Source organism: Verticillium alfalfae, genomic scaffold (genome assembly GCF_000150825.1).
Source record: "Verticillium alfalfae VaMs.102 supercont1.11 genomic scaffold, whole genome shotgun sequence".
In the NCBI taxonomy this organism is placed as follows: domain Eukaryota; kingdom Fungi; phylum Ascomycota; class Sordariomycetes; order Glomerellales; family Plectosphaerellaceae; genus Verticillium; species Verticillium alfalfae.
The window spans coordinates 894,313-917,679 of NW_003315028.1; the positions used below are offsets into that span (position 1 = coordinate 894,313).

The following is a 23,367-nucleotide window of genomic DNA, read 5'->3' on the forward strand; positions in this document are numbered from 1 at the left end:
TTCGAGCCGCGAATGCCTTTCATTCGATGGAACAGAAAGTGATCGATAGACCGTCAGCTATACCCATCCCACACCTTACTCGAACAGCTGAAAATGAGCAGAACGAAAAGTAAATATTCGACATTCGTACTGTTTGAGTGTTCCGTCACCCGCATTAGGTACCAACGACAACGATGACGGGTGACGAAAGACCTAATGCGACCGCAACACAATCATCAATGTGTCGCCGCACTGCCCTCATCCATCGGAACTCGGCGCGCAGACGACATTGGTTCTTCATCCATATGTGGCGATTGCGGGCCATAGTCACACGCACAAACTCTGTCCGTTCCCTGTGGTTGACCTGAAGATTCACCAGACGGTTTTCACATCACATGTCTTGGCGTTGTTGTGACGGTCGCAACCATGACAGGGCAACCATGAGAAAAAGAAGATCCCCTCTTTTGGTCTCTTGGCATGAGTTTCGGTCTGCAAAGATTTCCAGCGACTAGCTGTCTCGACCACTGCACCGCCCTGATGCCATCTCAACCCAAAGTCTCTCCCCGCCCCCAGACCACCCGCACCCGCACCCGCATCCCCACACACCCCTAAATTCTTTGCTAAGCCTTGGCCGATGATGTTTACGCTGCATAGCTTGCCTTCTAGCTCGTCTCATGAATTCACGACTGCCGGGCTTTGGCGGAAGCATGCTGCATTAGTGTTGAAACGCGCCGTTGGCTCTAACCTGAATTGTCCTGACATATTGCGGCAATCTGTCCAAGATCTCCGGTTTCACACCTTTATTTGAAATAGGCGTCTTGCTGCGGCGAGTCGATCGCTTCACGCCGAAAGGCTCTTCCCTTGAGGCCCCCTGGTCCCTTTTCGTCGACGGGGGCCCTTGCATCATTCCGACTCTGGACCCCTGGCCCCCCGTTCTTTTCTTCCCTTTGGTGAGGTCTCGACCCCCAGCAGCGTGCCATGCTCTATTTTGGGTGATACTGTCCTTTGTTTTTCTCGAATCGGACTGGACCCAAGCCCATATCCGGCAAAACATGCTTAGACAGACAGTCTCAACTTCGAATTGATCTTCACGATATCTGCCAAGCAGTAGCATCGTAGGCCTACATGCCAAGAGTCGGCTCTTCCTTCTCGTTGTTCGATCAGCTATGCTACGGTCTCTGTTGTTTCCGTGCCCTGCTGCAGGCTTGGCATCATATTGCCGCCGTTCTGTGTCATGTCAAGCCGATGATCCGTTGCTTCTACGTGAGAACGGACGCGTCAATACTTGCCGTTCCGGTCCGTGACCTTGCACTTCGTTGCGGCTCGGGTTCGTCTAGGCCTACTAAAGCTGGCAACTGGCCGTGACCAGAACATACTCCATCCTTGGGAAGGTCTCGCTAGGTCTTGACTGTTACTCCATTTCCTTTCCTCTTGGCCTCGATTCTTTCCTTTCAGGACCCGGCATCTTCTGATTTCGTTGCACAGTCATTTTCGTCTGTTGTTCTTGCGTTGAAGCTGCGGGACAGCTTCGTTCGTCCCTTTCATTCCCTCCGCTTGGTCCCCCTTTTGAAATTACGAGTAGTGTACGCGCCCTGGATAATCTGGCAGCTCATACTCAAACTTTTATTCTTTGATTCACTGTTTTACTTCATATTTTCAATTACCTCTCTCTGTGCACGAGATTTAGCTGCAAAATGGATCCCCTCCCGAATGCGAAGCCTCAGTGCGGTGGAGGCCAAGAGCCAGGGGAATATGACCTGCCCCTTCACGTGGCAGCCCTGTGTAAGTCAACAGCAGAGCATACCATGAGTGAGGAAATGATTGCTAATGCGGTGTAGTTCTGGTGTTGGCGGCGTCAATTTTTGGTAAGAAGCTGTTCTCACCGATCAGTCTCACATCTACATGAGTGAGCTAACCATCTCAGGTGCCGGCTTTCCCGTCGTGGCTAAGAAAGTCAAGTGGCTCAAGGTCCCTCCCAAGGTTTTCTTTGCTTGCAAACATTTTGGTACCGGCGTTTTGGTTGCTACGGCGTTTGTTCATGTAAGTTGTTCAGGCCCTCACCAGCATGCTCGCTCCATCTCACGCTTCCAGCTCTTGCCCACGGCTTTCGCAAGCCTGACGGACCCGTGTCTGCCCGACCTCTTCACCGACCAATACCCGGCCATGCCCGGTGTCATCATGATGGCCGCCATGTTCGCACTCTTCACGGTCGAGATGTACCTCCACGCCAAGACCGGCGGTCACTCCCATGGCGGCCCAACCGGCGATGTCACCGCTCACCGCCCGCGGCCCACGGCAGTCCAGCAACAGCAGCCTCCCGTCCGCCCGGCCCGTCAGTTTCGCAACACCTTCGATGCCGATGACGAGGAGAGCCTTTACTTTGAGAAGAAGGTCGCCATGGCCACATACAACCAGGAGAAAGGGGATCGTTATCCTTACGTCAACGACCCTTTCCGCGATCCCAACAACGTTGTTGCCCCACCTCCGGACTCGGAGATGCCCCCTTGGTTCGTCGTGTTCTACGAGCAGTATGTCCGCCAACGCCTCGAGATGATGAACATGATCAACGCCTCGCAGGGACACACGAACGAGAAGAGCGCTGCGAGTCGTGTCTCCGTCGTTCCCGTTCCTGCTATCGAGGGTCACCTTGACGCCGAAGGTCAGATGGTTGACCCTGCCGTGTATCGGAAGATGTCAATGAACATTACGCTACTGGAGGGCGGTATCCTGTTTCACTCCATCTTTGTTGGCATCACCATTTCGCTCACCATTGACGGGTTCATAATCTTGGTCGTCGCCATCATCTTCCACCAGATGTTTGAGGGTCTCGGTCTTGGCTCACGTATCGCAGAGGTGCCCTACCCCCAAGGGAGCGTACGGCCATGGCTACTAGTTGTTGCCTTTGGCACCACGGCACCCATCGGTCAGGCTATCGGTCTGGTGGCGAGGGGCAGCTACGACCCCAGCAGTGCCTTTGGTCTCATTATTGTCGGCGTCTTCAATGCTATGTAAGTGGACCATCCGCAAACTGGTCTTGAGAATCAGGAATTAACACCAGAATAGATCTTCTGGTCTCTTGCTCTATGCCGCTCTGGTGGATCTACTCGCCGAAGACTTCCTGTCAGAGGAGGCTGATCTCCTGATGACCAAGAAGGACAAGAGGGTAGCCTTTGCATGGGTTTTGCTGGGCGGTAGGTCTCTCCTCAATTTGATCCTTCGACGCACTCGTTAACCTAAGATATAGCCGCCGGCATGTCCGTGGTCGGTGCCTTTGCGTAAGATACTCGCTCCGCCACGCCCAGGTGGATAGAGTTCCACCACTCGTCACGAGTTGGCAGAGACTTGTCTCAGCAGTCTTTCGACAGATTTCACACGAGATACCGCCTCAGCATCATGATCCTGAAGAAAACAGGCCGGGTCCTCGGGGAAGAGACCACCATGCGCAGGAACGTGGCCCGGCCTCGCAACATAAACAATTCCTGTCCCTACCGTCACCAAAGGCCCAGAGCCTTCCCGCACAGAACATTGGACGCTCCAAAGGCAAATTCTGAAATAGTGCCATGCGGCCAGCCAAGAGAGAAAATCACACAAGAATCTACCACACTCGTTTACCCCTTCTCATCTTTCTTGTGCCGGGGACTGCATATCTAGAGCAGAGAATGAGCCTGGTACGCGCGTGAAACTGATCGGGCTCCACGACCGAGATGTAGGGTGAGAGAGGAAACAGGATTCAAGGCGTCGAAAGCATAGAATGCCTCTGATGACAAGTACAGCCTAATGATAAAACCTCTATGTAACGAGCGCTTCTAGCCAAGAATATATGATGGAGGACATGGGCAAAGGACGCTGTAATTAATTCAATGCCAATAAGTCTGTGGCTAGCTTGAAGTATGGTGAGCTGGTGCCAACTGCCCAATCGTGCTTATTGAAATCCGCGCCACCTCCCACATGCAAGACTACCGCAAAGAAATCTGAAGCAGCTCATAGGCTTTGTTGATTGGAACCCAGGGAGAAGCTAGAACAGGCTTTTCTCGGGCCGAGATCAGGACCGCGATTGTCTTCTTGGATGAAAAAGTGCAAATTGTATCGTGCCCTAACTAGGACGAATGCCTCGTATCTGAAGTGCACCACGAATTGGAAATACTGTAATTTATTCTCTACGGGCCAGTTTCATCTATCCTGAATATTAGATAACTCACGCCACGCGAGGTAGCGTAGCCGCCTGGATAGCAGCGTGGATCTCCTTCTCGGCACCGTCCTCGAGTGGCAGTAGTGGTGAACGCACCGTGGCATGGTCCAAGATTCCTCGAGCAACAAGCGCGTGCTTCAGCGCAACGGTACCCTCCATGTGCGAGCCGCGATGGTAGACGGCCTTGGTGACAGGGAGAAGCTGGTCATGGATAGCTCGTGCCTTCTTGTAGTCCTTGGCCTGGCCGGCAGCGATCATCTCCAGGAGCGCCTCAGGGGCAATGTTTCCGTAGCCGACGAGCATACCATCCACATCGAAGACGGTGTGAAGGAGGTATTCGTCGTGGCAAGTCAGTATTTGCAGATCCGGACGCTGCTCGCGAATGACGGGGATCTCGGTGTCCCACCGGCGCATGTTGCGGACGCCGTTCTTCATGGCAAAGACGCCCGGCTGTGCAGAGATGTCAAGCATGGTTTGCAGGTTGTATGTGGCCTTTGTGTTGTCGGGATACTGGAAAAGAATCAGAGGTAGCTGGCTGACCTCGTACACCCGCTTGTAACGGTCTTGCGGCGCGCCGGGCTGGTAGCCGAAGCGGAGCCAGCCGTGAGATGGATACAGCAGACCGGCGGCGGCGCCGGCCTCCTTGGCGCGCTTGGCCTCGAGGGCAGCAACCTCAGTACCCTCGCCAGTGATGCCCGCGATGATTGGAACACGACCTCCGACAGACTTGTGGAAGGCGCGGATGACTTCGAGCTGCTCATCTTGGGTGAGGAAAGTCCCCTCACCGGCGTGCCCGAGGACAACGAGACCCTTGACGCCGGGGATGCTTCCCAACCAGGAACCGAGACGTTGAATAGCTTCATAGTCTACTGCGCCTTCCTTGGTGAAGGGTGTGACGGGGGCCGGTGTGAGGCCACGGACATCAAAACCGACTTGAGGAACAGAGCCCATTGTGATTGATATGCTGTTGATGGATTGGGAACAGCTTTCGTATTAAGCTTAAAGATGTGAAGAATGTAGAGTAGGAAGATAGTGATGCTAAGAGTGATTTTGCTGTGAGAAGAAGAGGACTTGATCTGTTTCATCAGTTGAACGCGTTCTGCTTATATAGATGGCTTTCACAGCGTCATCGCGTCCATCGGCTCAACCTCAGAGGCGAAGACGAAATGTCTTGTCGCGCTCGAGCGAAAGCCGAAGTCGCGAACCATCTGCCGGGCTCCGAAACTCATGTTCGAAGCCCACGCGGGAAACCTCAATGGGATATCAACCGGAGCCCCAAATTGGGTGAGCCCCTGGACGTTGTAGTGACAGAAACCAGTTTCCGGACCGAGCCCGATCAGAGTTACTAATCCGATAAGAAAATCCGGAGTCTGACCCTAGTGTTACTCGGACTCTTTGGAACTGAGAGCCGGTCAAATCAATGATAAGTCAAATTGCGCTAACTTACCAACAGGCCTAGCGTTGCGACTAGAATGGTCGAACCCGTTTTCCGAGCCCAAGTCCGGAGGATCGGCAGATTCTGCTACCCCGGACTAAATTTTCTGGGGAAAACTTTCCCCGTACCACTCCAGGTTCTCCAGACAGATCACTCCCAGGCGAGTACCTTGTTCAAGGTCTCAGGTAGACTTACTTGTTGCAGGTTGGTGGCATGTTGTTGTATAAAGTCAAAGCAGTCGGCGTCAACCGAAGCCGACTTGGTTCACCAATATAACGACAAGGCAAAACACATCAGTTGCCACGCTCGCACCGCATCACAATTATCTTTTCATTCAACAGATTTTAAATCACTTGAGAATTATCATGGCGACTACTGCGCATAGGACACTCTCTATTCGTTCGGATGCCGAAAATATACCACCCGAGAAGGATACCGTCATGCGTACCGAGTTTCAACATCGTGGAGGCATGAGCCCTGAAGATATTGAGTTCCTCGCCAGATTTCCGGATGAGCGAAAGAAGAAGGCAGTTCGAAAAGTGGATGTTAGTCGCATCTTCCTCTACTCACCACCATATACTCTACGTCTTGAACTGACATCTTGCTTCAGTTACGTCTTGTGCCCATGCTAGTACTATTGTACCTTATGGCGTATCTTGATAAGACGAACATTGGAAATGCCAAGATAGAGGGCTTGCCGAAGACTCTCAATATGAGCAACATCGATTACAATGTCGCGGTGTCTATCTTCTTCATTCCCTTCGTTCTGGCCGAGGTGCCCAGCAACATGATCCTCCACATGTTCAAACGGCCGTCGCTCTACATGGGAGGAATTGTCACTGTCTGGGGAGTCATCATGACTTTGACAGGAGTTGTTCAAAATTTTGGGGGGCTCATAGCCATCCGATTCTTCCTTGGACTGTTTGAGTATGTCTTGTTCTTCATGTTTGCTGCTCAGCCGATAGTAGGATAGCCGCTGACTTTCAAAAACAGGGCCGGGTTCTTACCTGGAGCAATTCTGATCATCTCCAAATGGTACCTCCCAAACGAGACACAAACCCGTATTGCGATACTATATACTTCAGCAGCATCTGGCGGTGCGTTTTCGGGACTTCTAGCATTTTCCATCGCGAAGATGGATGGTGTAGCAGGCCTCGAGGGCTGGAGATGGGTATGCTTCATCGTGCCCAAAAACGAGCCAAATTTCTGACATTATCAGATCTTCATCATTGAGGGTATTGCCACTGTTGTCATCGGAATTATGTGCTTTTTCCTTTTGGTCGACTCTCCCGCACTATCCAAGTGGCTCGACGCCGATGAGAAACGGTTTCTCGAGCTCCGCCAAGCAGCCCGCCGCGTCGTGCGTCCAGACGAGTTCCGCGACAAGCACTTTGATAAGCACGCCTTCTATTCGGTCGTCTTTGACTGGAAAATGTGGCTTCTGATCTTTGCCAACTGGTCAAACGCTGTCCCCAACTACGCCATGAAGTTCACCATGCCCCAGATCATCAAGAATATGGGCTACACTTCCAGCGACGCCCAACTTATGACCATTCCACCGTATGCCATTGGCGCAGTGTCTGCCTATGTCTTCTCCGTCTTTGCTGATCGGTACTCGTGGCGGTACCCCTTTCTCGTTGCGCCTCAGTTGTCCCTTATCGTAGCATTCAGCATCCTGTTCACGAAAAGTGGTGATATTAAGAACAACATTGGCGCATGCTATTTTGCTGTTTGTATTGCTTGTGCTGGGTGAGTACTCCAGTCCTCGTTACTGACGCTCATGAACTAATTTTGCGCAGGATGTATCCCATTCTTCCTGCTGTCAACGCGTGGAATGTCGCCAACTGCCCAAGCCCTCAGAAGCGCGCCATCAGCATTGGCTTCCTTGTTTGTGTAGGCAATATTGGAGGGCTTATTGGCAGCTACATTTATCTCGACAGGGAGGCTCCGCGATATCCTACTGGGTTTGGGACATCCTTTGGCTTCGCATCTGCTGGTATCATTGCAGGAACTGTTCTTGAATTCTCGCTGAGACGTCTTAACAAAGAGAAGGAGCTGCTAGACGAGGACGAAGTCCGGCGGACTTATAGCGACGAGGAGCTTGACAAGATGGGTGAGAAGAGCCCCCTATTCAAGTATGCTTTGTAGCTATTTAGGAGCCATGGTATGTAGTTAATTTCACAGCCCTGGGGCGCAAGATAAGATAATCGTAAATAAGAGTTGTGGAGGGCTTAAATTCACATGTATTCGAGATCCTTATCTAAAAGTCCTGCATTTTACGCCTGAGGAAGATTTCTCCACTCTGTCAATTCAGCTGCTTTGACACTTTGTCATGATACACGGGCTGAGGCAGATACTTCGATGGAATGATCGAAGAGCGCGGAACACAGAAACACATCATGTGGTGTCGATGAAACCAGACGTAATCAAAGCACATGGCGTGTTACTGCAGGCTGTGCCGATTGAACAGTAATTGGTTGAATGGAGAAGGTAAGTACAATAAACTTGCGCAACGTCAAGATGGCAGTTCTGGGAACATTGGTAAATGTGCATCTCATTATGTGCCATATCAGTGGAGTGGACCCAGCTCGGATTCGTGTATGTCCGGAAACTATATGGTTCTTAATCCGGAATTCGCCTGCCTAATCACGTGTCCTGGTGCTAGGTCAACCTCATCGTATCGGTTGAAAGTCCGCCATCCCCGTCTTCTTGTTACCCTGAGTCTGTTTTTCCGGCCTCCTTCCCCAGATTCAGCCAGTTCAACATCCAAACCCCGGACGACAGAGGGCGACACTGGATCAACGATCTGGTACGACGATCGGGGTGCGGCCCTTGTGTCGGGGCCGATTGTGGGCCGTCCAGGGTTTTGCCACACTGAGAATCCGGACCCGAACCTGGCTGCCATCCCAACATGGCAGGCGTTTCGGCTACCAACCGTAGGAACCCTGGAAACGGGTCCGTTCGAGGCGTATCCGGGACATCTAATGATTCGCCAACAAGTGCAATATCGAACGCATCATCGTCTAGGAAACGAGGCCAGCCAGCGTCGGGCACTTCTTCCGGGGAACCGCCTTCACTTGAGCCCGAAAATCGGCGCAAGTCAAAGAAGATTAGTCGAGCCTGCGACTTCTGTAAGACGAAGAAGCTCAAGTGCTCCGGTACTCTTCCGTGCGACGGCTGCACTAAGCGACAGCTCTCTTGTGTATACGATGCGACGTATCGTCGTGGTAGACCGCCAACCCCTCAACCTCGCCCAGAGGTGCCACCACGAGAACCCGGGTCGCTGCCAGAAGCCATTGAAAGATTGATATCCAGGAACTCAGAATCTACGTACGTCTAGCGCGCAATCCCTAGTGTTCGAGATCCAATTGTCCTGGATTGCCTGGAAATTGCCATCCTTGCATACAATACGGCAGTGAAGCGTTGAAACACTTCGTGCTGACATCTGTCCCAAGACATTCATCACTCCATGGATCTCATGAGGGGGTCAGTACGATGGACCCTGACCTGCTAAGCCTAGAATTGTCTACCACAAATCAAGGAATTGGTGATGGGAACGTATCGACCTCACGTGCCTCTCCTGAGCTAGAGAGTGCTGAAATTGAAGGCCAATACCTCGATCCAACTTCAAGCTTGACCTTTCTTCACCGGGCATGGAAGAGGCTCTCGTCACAAAAAGACACGGCGGGTATTGCTCCTCAAGTGTCCAACAACACAGAGCACCATCAAAGCATGATATCAGCTGGCGATAAACCCTTTGCTGTTCATGCAGGAGATATACTCATCATCCCGGACCATGCGACTGCTATGGAGATGCTGCAGTACTACTTCGATGTCTGCGTTGTTACGTACCGCTGCTTGCACCAAGGCTATGTAACGAGGTGGTTCACTGCTGTTCTGGCAAATCGACAGGCCGATCTGCCGCTGTATTACGGCATTGGGCATGCAAAGGCGGCTGTTGTACTGAACATTTTAGCCATTGTCACTCTGCGCCAAATACAAATCAACGATGTGGCTTCGCTCGCAGCCGACGGTGGATTTGTCGTCCTCAAGAGAAGTGATTCACTTTTTTGCGCCGCGACAAATTTGACGGACAATGAAGTCGGTCGACCAAGCTTGGACTCGGTACAGGCAAGGCTACTACAAGTGTTATATCTCCTGCAGTCTGCGCGGATGAATCAAGCCTGGTACATATTCGGCAGCACGCTTCCCATCGTCTCAGCTCTAGGCCTTCATCGACGGTCCGGCGGAAAACGTGGAACGAGCGGCCCAAGGTCAACCAGTTTCGACTATATCGCCTCCCAGTGTCGTAAACGAACATTCTGGGTGGCATACACGATCGACAAGTATTTAGCTGTTGTTTTCGGCCGTCCGAGGCTCTACCACGATGACGATATTGACCAGGACTTTCCCGACGAAGTCAACGACGAGGACATGACCCCGCAGGGTCGGGCAGCACACGAGCCAAAGATGGACTGCCAAGTAGATTCTCTCATCTGCCATGCGAAACTCGCTCAATTGATAGACCGCGTCTCGAGAGAAGTCTACTCGATCAAGAAGACATCAAAACAGGAGCGGCTGGAGTCCGCCCACAAGTTCAGTCATGAGCTTTACCAGTGGCGCGAGTCGCTCCCATATCACCTTGGCACGCTGCGCCCCATGTCTCTCATCCCATCATTCAGACGCCAAGCTACGGCGCTCAAGCTTGCGTACTGTCACGCAATTATGCATGTCAATCGACCCTTCATTCTTGGGACGCCAGGAAACAACGGTGAAGGACATCCTACGCCGCTGGAGGACAGCGTCGCGGAGTGCATTAACGCGGCCAAGACCGCGCTTGAGACGGTCGACACAATGGCCACAGATGGAACGCTTTTCCATGCGCTATGGTGGACACCCTATGTGACGTTTTGTGCTCTAGCCGTGGTGTATGTCTGGGAAATACAACAGAGCCGTGCCGCACCGGAGGATGACCACGGGCTACGCCCACTGATCGAGCTAGCAGAGCGTTGTCAAAATCACCTGGCCCGGGCAACCGCACCAGACAGCCCGAGCCGCAGGTACAGCGTCATCATCGAGGAGCTGCGACAGGAGGCTCAACGGCAACTGGCGCGCGCCCCGAGACAAGCGCAGCCAGCTACTGATGCTCATCCTCAGCAGCCCGAGCAACATCAAAGCAGAAGCACGGGACCGATAGCCGCAATGGCTAATGTGGGCGAACGAAACACGGACGAACAAGCTGGTCAACAGATGTTTGTGTCCGAGGGTGACGCAGGATTTGGGGGCGTGGACTTGTTAGACGGATGGCAGACAACGGACTGGCTGGATCTCGACTCCTCGGTATGCAAGACGTTTTTGTGATATTGTTATAAAACACAAAATGTAGCTGACAAATGCCTCAGGCCTTTGGCCCTTGCCCTGGCTTTGAAGATTCGCCGAACCTGTGGACAGACAACCCGCCCCCGCCGAGAGGTTGAAGAATGCGTCAGCTTCAGGTTTGACGTTCCGCAAAGTCTGGCACTCAGCCAGGCAGCACCGCGAATATTCAGACCATGAGAAATCACTACGGGAGCCTTTGCGGCCTAATGTGAATAACATCCGTAGAGATGGCCAAAGTGGGAATAACGGCCGGCCGGTAGGGGGTCAGTGCTCTGTCTTCCACAATCAGGAGTCTATGCTAGCTCTCTAGCGCAGGCAAGCTTCACGACAAGCGCAACAAGCTTCACGTTGTCCTTGTATTGGCGACGCGCCGTCTATGGAGGAGGTGTATTCGCGGAAGACTACCGCTAAGAACGTCAGCTGGAGGAATGAGTGTCACCAGAGGCATTTGACGGAGTAGCCAGTAGTGTTGCTTCTCCACTGGGCTACATTAACTTCAGATATATTAACTGACACAGTACTTCTGATCGGTACAGTCATCATCCCTCAGCATGCATTGGGATTTGTTGATTGAAAATCTCATCCCCAAGTCTGAAAGCCTGCAAAAGGAGGTTGTACGTCAGAGGATATCCACGTCAACAGCAATCGGGATCAAGCCGCTTAGCAAACCGGACCGAAACTTGACCTTTCTCCCCACGCGAGGAAGCAGATCTTCCTTAGCCTGGTCAAATACCAGTGTCAGTGGTGGGAAAACATAATGCAAACCAAACGTGTAGACTTACAATCAGAGAATTGAGGTTGGGGAACAGAAAACTGCGCTTATCTACGCTGATGATGCTGCCCAACTAAGGATATCGTCGTAGGCAGTAAATACGCCATCAATGAGCTTTCTGTCTTCCAGAGCTGACACGCCCGCGAGGCAGAATGCGCACAGTAGAGTAGTAGAGAGCTTCATGATGGTTTTGGTGGGCTTAATGAGTCGACTAGGGTGTGGCTGGATGTATTGAAGCAAGGGCAAAAGCTGTCCACCGGAGCTATATGTACCCCAAAGGACCGAGAACCTGCTGAAAGAAGAGTAATGGGGTTTGGTGACATGGCCAACGTCTCTCTGGCACATGGGTGCATTTGTATATTGCACAATGAGCGTGGGAAGAACAGGCTAGATGCGTTAGTCTAGCGGCACAAACTTGTCTGCCTCTGGTACACGATACAACTCCCATATTGCGCGGGCAACACTGGCACCAAACCATGTGACTTTTGACTCATTCTGTAGACATGAACCTCACGCCAGAGTAGAGATGGACCACGAATGTAGGTTCGGAATTGACTGACAAGTCCCACAGGCCTCGATATCTAAGATACATACCTAATTCGTTCACCTTATCTACCTTATTCAACATCATAGAGTGCGCTCACCGCCGGGTGCTGGTGGGTCCATGGTAGCATCGGATGACACGAAGCATGTTTCCGTCTGAACTATTTATGTGTAGCAATTGTAAACACGCTGCGCTGTCATCACAGCAGTCCTAATTCAGCCTAATCTATGTCTGCGTACTGGAAGACAAGTCAGATTGCGTAGGGTGTGATGTACTGGAGATTTTCCCGGTTCGACGTTGTTATCCGTCCCTCAAGATCTTTAGCACGCCTCAGGGAGCTTTGACGATCGTTCTGAACGATAAAGGTCTGCATTTGGGACACAAGCTGTTTGTCCTCGTTATCAAGAGATTGAGAATCTGCACTAGGGTGGTACTGATGCAGAAGCACCAAAAGCGTCACCGTCTGTAGAGCCACGAACATTCCAGGATGAACATGGCCAGACTACAGCGCCAAAGGCACGTCTCTACCTGGTCCATAACCGGCCACCCCGGAACGATTGCCCAATCAAGGGCAGCATCTGAGCAGCACCATAGTCGTAGCAAGCCGACGTCTCAGCCGAGAAGGTCCACATCCGTGGCAATCCAGGTGTTGAGCACCCGCGTGCCTGTGAACGAAACGTTCTGCCCCACCACAGGCGTCCCATCTTCATCATCCTAGTCAACATCCTAGATTAGATGCCACACAACACAACTCAGGGGAGTCTCGTTGATGCTTAGTAGACTTACGATCAAAGAATTGGCGCCAATGTAGACATACGACCTGGACTTGCCCTGGATGGTCCCAATGTCCAACCCCGCATTGTAGAAGCTGAATTTGCCTTTCAGGGCCCACACTGTTCCCAAGCAAAGAAACTGTGAGAGGGCAGTGGCAACCTTCATTCTGAATTCAATGTGTTCGTAAAGAGTAGAAGTCAGGGTGAGTATTACATGTGTGAATGTGATAGTGGGGGCAGGAGATCTGCTGAAAAGACCACACCACGAAGGACAGGAGCCTTTTTAAGAAGCTTGAGAAGCAAGCAGCATCTTAGAACGTTGCCTCTTAGAACGACCTAGATTGACGAACTTCCATTGCGGGTTCGCGGCCATGTTCTTGTCCTCTCGACGACACAAATCGCGTCACTTAATTCGACACAGCGATGACCACGGAGCTGCCGTGCACGGCATGACAGGTTTCTTCTCGCGATCGTGGCAGGCCCATTGGCGCCCTCTGATTCTCTTGCGTTGAACAAGCGTACACTTGGAGACACAGTAGAGGTTCACTTCAGCTCCAAGCATCCAGACGCCCTTCAACGACATCATCCACGTAGAAATGGAGCATCTTCTGTCGCGAGTTCCCTTAGACGCCTGTTGATAGAGGCGTGTGATGTCCCAAGGATCAGCAAGTGATGCCGAGAACCGAGAAACCGCAGCATGGTCACCTCCTAAACGTGAGTGAAACAGCAGAAGGATCGTACTCGATGAGACGCATAAACAACAAACCAATCCATCGCCTGTGTCGCTGAATGCTTGCCCCTATCCAGTACAGCTGCACACAAGCTGCCTAACGCATCTCACCCTTCACGGAAACAAAGCTGTCCAGGATGCTCCCCCATTGACGGAGAACATCCCAGTCACCATAACCACCCAATGAACCCCGCGCATTCCAGAACCTGAGACCACCCCGTCACCCCCGCGCTCCGCCGACCCTATCGAGGTCCCACCAGTCAAAATGCGGGGGACGGCAGATCGGGCTGCATTGGGCTGCATAAGCTCAAACGTGGGGGGAAACGCGACAAAAAGGTTTATATCGTACGTCAGGTGAGGGGGTTGCGCGGGCTGACAGAAGGGCGTAGCGTAAACTGTGAGATCGTCCAAGAGAGAAAAGCTATAGGCTGAATGACGCAGCCCGGGGAGCCGCAGGTGGTGATGTGTAAATCGTATTAGTGGCTTGCGACGTGTGCCTGGTCGAAACGCGTGGGAGGCCATTCGCGACGGGAGCTTGGACGAGGGACAGCTGCATGCTGATTTCCCCCAAAGGTCGAGAAAGCCCGAGCTGCAAGTATTTTCTGCAAGTATGATGGGTTGGAAATGAGCTGATGACGGCTCCCTAAGCTGAGCTGGACTGGGCGCTCACAAAACGCAAGATGGACGGACCTTAAAAGCTCTGGCGGGCGCACCTGCGGCGTCCTGCTTTGTTGCCTCTTGGTTATACTTCCCTCATCAGCTCCATCCCGTCCCCCGCATCCATCCTGTCAACCGTGTCTGCCCGTGATACCAATTGAATCTACTTTGACCGTGCATACCATAACTCTACCGATACCGAAAATGGCTCCCTCAGCGATCGGGCAATTCACGTCGGCCGTGTCCTCCCTCGTCGCCGACAAGCCCCGCATCCTCGTGCCCGAAAAGGTCTCACCCGACGGCCTCGCGCTGCTCAAAGACAAGTACGATGTAGACAACCGGCTCGGTCTGTCAGCAGAAGAGCTCATTGCCGAGATCCCAGGCTACCATGCCCTGATCGTGCGGTCTGAGACAAAAGTCAATGCAGATGTGCTGGCGGCAGGCAAGAAACTCAAGGTGGTGGCACGAGCTGGCGTTGGTGTTGACAACATTGATGTCGACGCCGCGACCCAACACGGCATCATTGTTGTCAACTCGCCAGCCGGAAATATCCTCGCGGCGGCCGAGCATACGATTGCCCTTCTGTTTGCCACTGCGCGGAACGTTGGTCGTGCAGACACGACGATGAAGGATGGCAAGTGGGAGCGCGGCAAGCTCGTGGGTGTCGAAGTGGGCAACAAGACGCTGGGCATCATCGGCCTTGGCAAGGTCGGCATGAAGGTGGCACGTATGGCCATTGGGCTCGGCATGAAGGTCAAGGCGGTCGACCCGTACGCCAGCAAGGATATTGCTCGACAGGCGCACGTCGAGCTCGTGCCAGATCTGCAGACCATCCTTCCAGATGTCGACTTTTTGACCATTCACACGCCACTCATGACGAGCACTCTGGACCTGCTCAAGGAAGACGAGTTCAAGAGGATGAAGAAGACGGCCCGCGTGCTCAACGTTGCTCGTGGCGGAGTCTACAATGAGGCCGCGCTGCTGACGGCGCTCGACGAAGGTTGGATCGCTGGTGCCGGCCTCGACGTCTTCACTGCGGAACCGCCCGTGGCAGACTCAACGGCGGCCCGGTTGACAAGACACCCTAAGGTCGTTGCGACACCTCATCTCGGCGCATCAACGGTCGAAGCACAAGAAAATGTGTCAATGGACGTGTGCACGCAGGTGGTCGAGATTCTCGGCGGCGGAATGCCAACGGCAGCTGTCAACGCGCCGCTCATCCTGCCCGAGGAATACAAGAAGCTGCAGCCATTCGTCCGCCTCATCGAAAAGATGGGCGGCCTCTACACGCAACATTTCGTCGGCAGCAAAGGCGGCATGGTGGGAGGACGCAAGTTTGAGTTAGTGTATCATGGCGAGCTGTCTGGTATCTCGAACACGCGGCCGCTTCTGGCGGCGCTGGTCAAAGGGCTCGTTTCTTCGATCAGTGATGCAGGCGGACGCGATGTCAACATTGTCAATGCCAACATGATCGCCAAGGAGCGAGGTGTGGTCATTAGCGAGACGCACAGCGGCGACCGGACAAACGCCATCTACTCGAGCCTCGTCACGCTCCGGTCATACGATGACCGGCCAGGCAGCGAACAGGTGATTGAGGGCTACGTTTCAGGCCAAAGTATCTACATCTCACGGCTGGATCGCTTCAACGCGACTTTCGAGCCCGAAGGCACGCTGCTGGTGCTGCACAACTATGACGAGCCTGGCAAGATTGGAGGTGTCGGCATGGTATTGGGCCGCTACGGTGTGAACATCCGCTTCATGCAAGTAGCAAGTGTCGACGCTGGAGCCAAGAGGAAGAGAGTCGAAGGCGAGAACGGAAATGAGGAGAACGAGGCATTGATGATCCTTGGTGTTGATGGAGTCAGTGCTGAGGTTGTGACAGACCTCAAGGGAACTGAGGGCATATTAGATGTGAGTCTCGTGAAGCTCTGAGTCAGCAGATGGAGATCACGGCATGAACAGGACGAACAGGATGAGCGGCATGGGAATGGGGCGCGCTACGGGCACATGGTGGAGCAGGAGTGGAACAGGACGGCAAGCACGATGCGATGGCTTGCTTGCACTTGCACTGTGCGTGCGACTACAGCTGAGGCAGGCATTTTGCATGTGCAGGCGGAAGCGGGTGGAGGCAGAGGGAAGGGCGCCCGGCTGCGGTAGGGAAAGGGGGGGTTTTTGGTGATGTCACTGAGCGGCGGTGGATCGAACTCCATCGATGCAAGCAACCCTGAGGAGCTTGGAGCCTGAGCAGAGGCCATCAACTGGTCGACTAGTAGAAGTTAGACAAGGGAAGCAAAGCGTTTGAGGTCAATTGACGAGAATGAGGATGAGTGAGGTCCATGAGAGACCGACTCTTCAGCCGAGTCTCTGCATTTCATGGTGTTGGTCATTGATCGACTTGACCTGCCTGGCCTTTGGGTCCTCCTCTCCCTCTGGGCTCGGGCAATGTCCGATGGTCTGTGGTTGGTGCCTGTGTCTGTCCGATCTGCTTTCTGCTGCTGTTCTCTGGGCTTGGTGGGGGCCTCCAGGTGCCTCACACAGATGGCCCGTACCAGGCTCAAGCACTGCCAAGCAGGGGTCCCCTCCAGGCGTTCGCCTGTGCTCCGTGCCCCAGCCGCAAAGCTCTTCCAATACGCCAATCACTGATACGTATTTCCATGATTATGGGGGTTCAATCGCGCGTCATCAAAAGACCCCCTCGTCTGGGCTCCAGTTCTCGACCCGTTGCGGCCTGTAGCTCCGTCCTAGTGCAGCTCTAGGCTCTCCTGCTTGCTCTGACTTCATTTTCCTGCCCACCAAAAACCCATCTCTCAATCCAAACGTCGCCGCCAGCTTCGGCTTCGTCACTACATCCCACCTTGTCCACCTATCAATCGATTTCGTCGACCTGCTCCTCAGTATCCCGAGCTACGCATCTGGCTTCTCGCGAATCGGGCTCGTGGTATCCGGGTAACACCTTACTGACACGAACCAATTTCCCGACCCCCTCAAAAGTGTCGCCACAGCCCTTTTTGACTCGACGCCACCTTCACGTCTGAGATAACGCGACGACCTCGAGACGAACCCTATTGCCCTCCTCCCAACCTTGGGCGTCCGACTGCAAGTATTATTTCCGTCCGCGCCTCGGTCGGATAAATTCCCCTCCTCTCCAACATCCACAGCGCCATCAACGAACGCCCTTCGCACAGCACCCTCATATGATGACCACGAGGTCATCAACGCGACCCGGAAATGCCTCTGGCACATTCGGCATCGTCCGTACGGGCGTAATTGGCCTGGCCAAGGCTCTCACCCTGGGTGTCTCCTCTGTTGCAGGCGCGCCTCTGGGCATCAGAGATCATCATGACGACGTGCCCGAGGAGACGGGTAGCACCCGAACCGTCCTCTTCATCGTCTCTCTCGTGCTTGTCCTCCTCGGTGGCGCCTTTGCCGGCCTAACCATCGCGTACGTACAGCAGCATCCTTCATCTCCTGCGCCATGTCGCTAACTCTTGCCAGTTTGATGGGTCAGGACAGCATATACCTTCAGGTCATGGCCGGCGACCCGTACGAACCTCAGTCTAAGAACGCGAAACGCGTCTATAACCTGCTGAAGAAGGGAAAGCACTGGGTTCTCGTCACGCTCCTCCTGTCCAATGTTATCGTCAACGAGACTCTGCCCGTTGTTCTCGATCGCTGTCTCGGCGGTGGTGTGGCAGCTGTTGTTGGCAGTACTGTGCTGATCGTCATCTTCGGTGAAGTGGTGCCTCAGTCCATCTGTGTCCGCTACGGCCTCCAGATTGGCGGTATCATGGCCAAGCCCGTGCTTGTCATGATGTGGCTGATGGCCCCGGTCGCCTGGCCCACCGCCAAGCTTCTCGATTGGGCACTCGGCGAGGACCACGGTACTATTTACAAGAAGAGTGGCCTCAAGACTCTCGTCACGTTGCACAAGTCTCTTGGCGAGGTTGGCGAGCGTCTGAACCAGGACGAGGTCACCATCATCAGCGCCGTTCTCGACCTGAAGGACAAGTCTGTCGAAACTGTCATGACGCCTATGGACGATGTCTTCACCATGGCCGAGGATACTGTCCTCGACGAGAAGACCATGGACCGAATCCTATCGGAAGGCTACTCTCGAATCCCCATTCATGCACCGGGCAAGCCCAGAGACTTTGTGGGCATGCTCCTGGTCAAGATTCTCATCACGTATGACCCCGAAGACGCCTGGAAGGTCAAGGATTTCCCTCTGGCTACCCTGCCTGAGACGCGCCCCGAGACCAGCTGTCTCGATATCGTCAACTTCTTCCAGGAGGGCAAGTCTCACATGGTGTTGGTTTCTGAGTCTCCTGGTGAGGACTACGGCGCGCTTGGTGTCGTCACTCTTGAGGACGTCATCGAGGAGCTTATCGGAGAGTAGGTACACTTTCTCATCGTGTTGGAAATCGTCGACTAACAGTTGAACAGGGAAATCATCGACGAGTCAGACGTGTACATTGATGTCCACAAGGCGATTCGCCGTCTGACCCCGGCCCCCAAAGCCCGACCTATGAAGAAGGACATGGAGGACGTGGCCAACCGCGCGAACGAGAACGGAAACGGCAAGCTCATTGATGTTGGCGATGACGAAGAGCCCCATGATAAGCGCATCAGCTCACTTGGCGGTCAAGGTGACGTCGCCAACATGTCTACGAGTCCTGGAAAGACGGCAACGTTCCTGATGCGCCGAAGCTCGGCAGGCCCCGATGGACGGATGCAGGCCACGACGGTGCCGGTCAAGGCCAATCTCGAGGAGATCAAGCGCCAGCTCAAGCACCTTGGCCCATCAAACCGCAACACGAACCCCAGGGACACCAAGTCGACGACGGTCAAGATTAAGAAGACGGCAATGGGTGGACAAGTCGTTGTGCAACCTCCTGCGCAGAGGAGTCGCCCCGCCTCCGTGGCCGGCGACCTGATCGAGTCTCGTCTTCTGGACGATGAGGTCATCGAGGACGAGAACACGCCGCTCATCGCGCGACCCAAGCTCACAGGTAAGGGTGGCGTCCACGCAGTACGCAAGAGCTATGTCGGGGCTGGCATGAGCGGTGCCCAGGCGCGCCTCGCCGCCCAGGAATACGACGATTTGGTCCCCCTGGAAACGACGCAGGCCGTGCCCGAGCTGCAGATGCCCACAATCAAGGATGCAGAGCCCCGCGGGGCCGGCGCCGGCACAAGCAGCAACACCAGCCCCACGTCGACCACGAAGCCGGACCTTACCGTCGCCGTGGACAACGGCCGGGCTAGCAGCCGCGGCAGCATCACCAGCGCCAACGAGGACGGCGGCGGCGGCGGCGTCACGCCGCGCCGCAGGACGCTTGTTCGCAGCGGTAGCATCAGCGAGAACATTGTGGAGACGAGCAGCGGCGTGCGCAAGATTGTCATCCAGGCGGCGAGCTCCGACTCGGACAACGAGTCCAAGCTGTCGGCGGCGTCGGGCAACAGACAACCGGCCAAGAAGAGCGATCAGGAAGACAGCATATCCTACGCGGCAGCGGCGCAGGAGTCGGAGGAGGCCGAGGCTGCGGACGAGGCGGGTCCTTCGACGGCGCCGTCCAACGCCGAGGGTACGCTGGTGGGGCCGAAGAAGAAGAAGAACAAGAAGAAGAAGAAGGGCGGCAAGGCTTAGGTGTGCTTGTCCTTTTTCGCTGTAGGATCAGGGTTTTGGGCCTCGGGCGCAGGCGGGATGTACAAAATGAGGGCTGTCGGGGGGTAAGGAAAGGGCTGAGAGGCGGAACGCAACCTCGAGTGCAGGCATGGCAATAGGGACACAGGCCTAGCTAGGGAAAGGGGTGAAGGGGCCGGGGTAGCAGAGTTCATGTTCCATGTTCAATTTACAACCTTTTTCTTCTTCATCTTCTTCTTCTTCTATGGCATCTTCGTCTGTTCTATCCGTTGATCTACCTCCTACCTCCGCATCGAATGCGATCCGGCCAGGCAGAGACTAGTCGTACCAGATGGCGTTCATGCCAAAGCCCGGCTCGGGGATGCGCAGGCGGGCGACGCGCGCGAGGAACTCGTCCTGCCACCTGTACATGTCGAGCCAGCCCTCCTGGTCGTCGGTGATGGCGACCCACTCGTCGGACCAGTCGCACGGCGCGACGGCGTTGCTGTGGCCGCCGCTCGTCGGGGTGGGGTTGAGGCAGATTTGGCGCTCGATTTCGCCGTCGTCGCGGAGCTTAAAGGCGGCAATATAGCCGGTCAGGCCAAAGTCGTTGGCGCGCGACGAGGCGAAGAGGTAGCGGCCCGACTGGGTCAGGGCGCAGACGTCGGCGCGGTACATGGTCTTGGGGTTGGGGATGCCGGGCGGGATGAGGGGGTAGTGGGCACCCGTGTACTCGGGGACGTGAGTGGTCGGGTTGATGCGGTAGACGCGGATCTTGTTCGAGGCCTCCATGAGGGCGTAGAGGTGGGTGCCCGAGGGGTGCATGGCGGTCCAGCGCGGGTGGTCGCCGGCGTCGGGCGCGGCCTGGCCGTCGACGAGGGTCAGGGCGCCCGTGACGGGGTCCTTGGCGTGGGTCCAGATCTTGTTGGCGCGGAGGTCGGCCGAGTAGAGGTAGGACTCTGTCGGGTCAAAGACGGAGCCGTGGATGCCCGAGTGGGGGTCGAGGGGGAAGTGGTGGACGGAGTCGGCGGCCAGGGTGCCGGCCTCGTCGACACCGTAGACGGTGCCGTGGCCGGCATGGTTGTAAAAGGGGTTCGCGTAGACGGCGTAGGGCGGCTTCTGCGCGGCGAGGAGGAAGATGGCGCGCGTGTTGGTCGAGGCGGAGGAGGCTTCGGGCTCATGGGTCATGGGGTGGGAGGCCGTGTGGGTGATGGACGTTGGTGACTCGACGGCATAGGATGACCACTTCTTCATGGCCGCGCCGTAAATATTCTTCTTCTTGTGCTGGGAGGCATGTCAGTGAGGTGTGAACATGTAGCAGCCAGTGCGAACAAACATCAAAGGTCATCCATGAGATGGGTTCGTCCTGGGGAATCTCGGTACGCTTGACGAGCTCGAGGGTCAGCTTCTCATCGTCAAAAGCGACAGTGAAAATGGCACCCGGAGGGGTCCAGGTGCCTATCATGAGGTGATGGACGGGCATTTTGGGCGTCGTCGAGAAGGCTCGGCAGGCGTAGCTGGGGTGCGCTGTGAGAAGAGAAGGAGACAGTCGGCTGGCCGACGCCAAGGTGTGATTGCTTCGGACGAGGAACGAAGTCAAGGATTGCATGAGCTGCGTCGTGGTGCTGGCAGTCAGTAGAGGAACAAGGAGAGAGAGGAAAGCCGAGTGGACAGGCAGCCGATGACGGAGCAACCAGCCAAGGGACACGACAGAGAGAGTGAACAGGATGGCAAAGAGAAATGTCGAAGCGAACAACAACAACAATGGGCCTGGCAAAAAAAGTACACGAACCTCGGACGCTGGAATCGGCAAACGGAGGGGCGGCGTCGGTCGGTGTAAGCCGGGATTGGGATCAGAGGTAATGGACCTGACATCATGCTATCAGATGTCTGGACCCGGGCGACCTGGTATTACTTTGACCCCTTGGGTTCTTCCCTGGTGCCCCTCCCCCTCCTTTTCCCGCCCCTTCGGTGTTCCTCATGTGGGACGTGTGGGGCACCTGGGATGGATGATCGGGAAATGCGGCGGCAGATGTGACTCGCGGTAGCCGTGGGAAGCACGGCCTGTTCAATCAAGGCATGTGTTGTGCGACAGCGCCTGTCTCCCGTATTCGATCCGGCGTCGCACGACAGAGTGTCTGCGTAACGGCGGGTAGGGCACTGCGCTCCTTGTTCACGATGTCTGTCGGAAGCTGAAGAACCTTGTGTAGGTAGGTAAGGTAGGTAAGGTAGGTAGCTGGAGTGGGTTGGAATGAATCAGGAGGATCAGGTCGGCCGCCAAGATGAGAGGGGGATGAATGTTCTTCCTCGTTGGAGAAAGACGTAGCCCCACATGCTCCTGCCCCAGTCTCGCGATGACGGTCTGCGTCGCGGCTTCCTGAGGACTATGATGAAATGCGGGGTCGTTTGGCTTGCCTCTTTGATGGTGACGGGTGATATGTGATGCGAACCAGCAGATCCGTCTTCGATCACCACGACGAGCTGGCCATGGTCCGTTGTGACTGGATGGGCGTTGCCGTTTTATAGCTTCAGCGGCAGATCGTATTGTTCAGCTGGCCATTCGGTACATCTTCACGATCACGAATCGTGCCCGAGAGTGTCACATTGGGATGAAAGCCCACAGCTTTTTTGAAGGTATTGTTTGACAGTGCAAGTCCATTAATCATAACCAATAAAAACTTGAACCACTGGAAATAAACCCCAAATGCGTAACTTAAAAAAAAACATGGCTCGTCATTTTTCTTTTACATCCAATGCATGCAGTTTTGCCTTCTCCCAACCCATCCCACCCCACCACGCAGAACCCCCTTTCCCTAAAAGTTGTCCTGGTTGGCGTTGCCCATGAGCATGGTCATCTCGGGCTTGTACTTCTTCGACGCCAGCGTGACGTTGTACTCGCAGTCGAGCACGGCGCCGTTCTTGTCGCCCGTCAGCGGCGTAAAGTCGAGCAGCAGGTCGTCCTTGACGGCGCACGCCGTGTCGGTGGACAGGTAGGGGTCGTCGCGCGGGTACAGCTGGGCCGTGACGCCGAGGAAGTCGTCGTGCGTGACCATGATGTGGATGTGGGCGGGGCGGTAGGGGTGGCGGCCCATCATGTGCAGCAGCGTCGCCGACGGGCCCGACGTGTCGATGGCGTACTCGGTCGGCTTGAGGCAGTAAAAGTCGAAGCGGCCCGCGGCGTCGGTGCGGAACTTGCCGCGCAGGTTGTGCCGCGACTGGTTCTCCGGGTCGTGCGCGTCGTATTTGCCGTTGGTCGATGCCTGCCACATGTCGAAGACGGCGTTGGGGA

General features: G+C 54.8%; 8 protein-coding genes across 8 annotated transcripts in view; 5 read left to right on the forward strand and 3 right to left on the reverse strand.

The window, feature by feature from the left end:
* Window positions 1–1,673: 1,673 nt before the first annotated feature.
* On the forward strand, window positions 1,674–3,258 carry VDBG_08096 (zinc-regulated transporter 2; the record flags this gene model as incomplete). The annotated part of the gene is made up of 6 exons (XM_003001791.1): window positions 1,674–1,761; window positions 1,818–1,844; window positions 1,904–2,019; window positions 2,071–2,987; window positions 3,043–3,170; window positions 3,224–3,258. The coding sequence occupies 6 exons, from the start codon at window positions 1,674–1,676 to the stop codon at window positions 3,256–3,258; spliced, it is 1,311 nt and encodes a 436-aa protein (XP_003001837.1).
* Window positions 3,259–4,174: 916 nt separating this feature from the next.
* VDBG_08097 (dihydrodipicolinate synthase) lies at window positions 4,175–5,119 on the reverse strand (the record flags this gene model as incomplete). Its single annotated transcript, XM_003001792.1, has 1 exon — window positions 4,175–5,119. The coding sequence occupies one exon, from the start codon at window positions 5,117–5,119 to the stop codon at window positions 4,175–4,177; it is 945 nt and encodes a 314-aa protein (XP_003001838.1).
* An 849-nt stretch (window positions 5,120–5,968) lies between these two features.
* On the forward strand, window positions 5,969–7,751 carry VDBG_08098 (high-affinity nicotinic acid transporter; the record flags this gene model as incomplete). The annotated part of the gene is made up of 5 exons (XM_003001793.1): window positions 5,969–6,148; window positions 6,214–6,530; window positions 6,597–6,774; window positions 6,838–7,352; window positions 7,403–7,751. 5 exons carry the CDS (start codon window positions 5,969–5,971, stop codon window positions 7,749–7,751), a joined length of 1,539 nt encoding a protein of 512 aa, XP_003001839.1.
* Window positions 7,752–8,514: 763 nt separating this feature from the next.
* On the forward strand, window positions 8,515–11,080 carry VDBG_08099 (fungal specific transcription factor domain-containing protein; the record flags this gene model as incomplete). Its single annotated transcript, XM_003001794.1, has 3 exons — window positions 8,515–8,933; window positions 9,059–10,943; window positions 11,006–11,080. 3 exons carry the CDS (start codon window positions 8,515–8,517, stop codon window positions 11,078–11,080), a joined length of 2,379 nt encoding a protein of 792 aa, XP_003001840.1.
* A 3,582-nt stretch (window positions 11,081–14,662) lies between these two features.
* VDBG_08100 (D-3-phosphoglycerate dehydrogenase) lies at window positions 14,663–16,615 on the forward strand (the record flags this gene model as incomplete). Its single annotated transcript, XM_003001795.1, has 2 exons — window positions 14,663–16,369; window positions 16,430–16,615. 2 exons carry the CDS (start codon window positions 14,663–14,665, stop codon window positions 16,613–16,615), a joined length of 1,893 nt encoding a protein of 630 aa, XP_003001841.1.
* Window positions 16,616–17,655: 1,040 nt separating this feature from the next.
* Window positions 17,656–20,102, forward strand: VDBG_08101 (MAM3; the record flags this gene model as incomplete). The annotated part of the gene is made up of 3 exons (XM_003001796.1): window positions 17,656–17,900; window positions 17,954–18,850; window positions 18,902–20,102. 3 exons carry the CDS (start codon window positions 17,656–17,658, stop codon window positions 20,100–20,102), a joined length of 2,343 nt encoding a protein of 780 aa, XP_003001842.1.
* A 315-nt stretch (window positions 20,103–20,417) lies between these two features.
* VDBG_08102 (carboxy-cis,cis-muconate cyclase) lies at window positions 20,418–21,561 on the reverse strand (the record flags this gene model as incomplete). Its single annotated transcript, XM_003001797.1, has 2 exons — window positions 20,418–21,362; window positions 21,415–21,561. 2 exons carry the CDS (start codon window positions 21,559–21,561, stop codon window positions 20,418–20,420), a joined length of 1,092 nt encoding a protein of 363 aa, XP_003001843.1.
* A 1,330-nt stretch (window positions 21,562–22,891) lies between these two features.
* Window positions 22,892–23,367, reverse strand: part of VDBG_08103 (catechol 1,2-dioxygenase) — a gene marked incomplete at both ends in the record, with an annotated part of 1,130 nt that continues 654 nt past the window's right edge. The window contains one exon of the mRNA XM_003001798.1: window positions 22,892–23,338. Within this exon, the coding sequence (XP_003001844.1) occupies window positions 22,892–23,338 (447 nt within the window). The remainder of the gene's footprint in view (window positions 23,339–23,367) is intronic.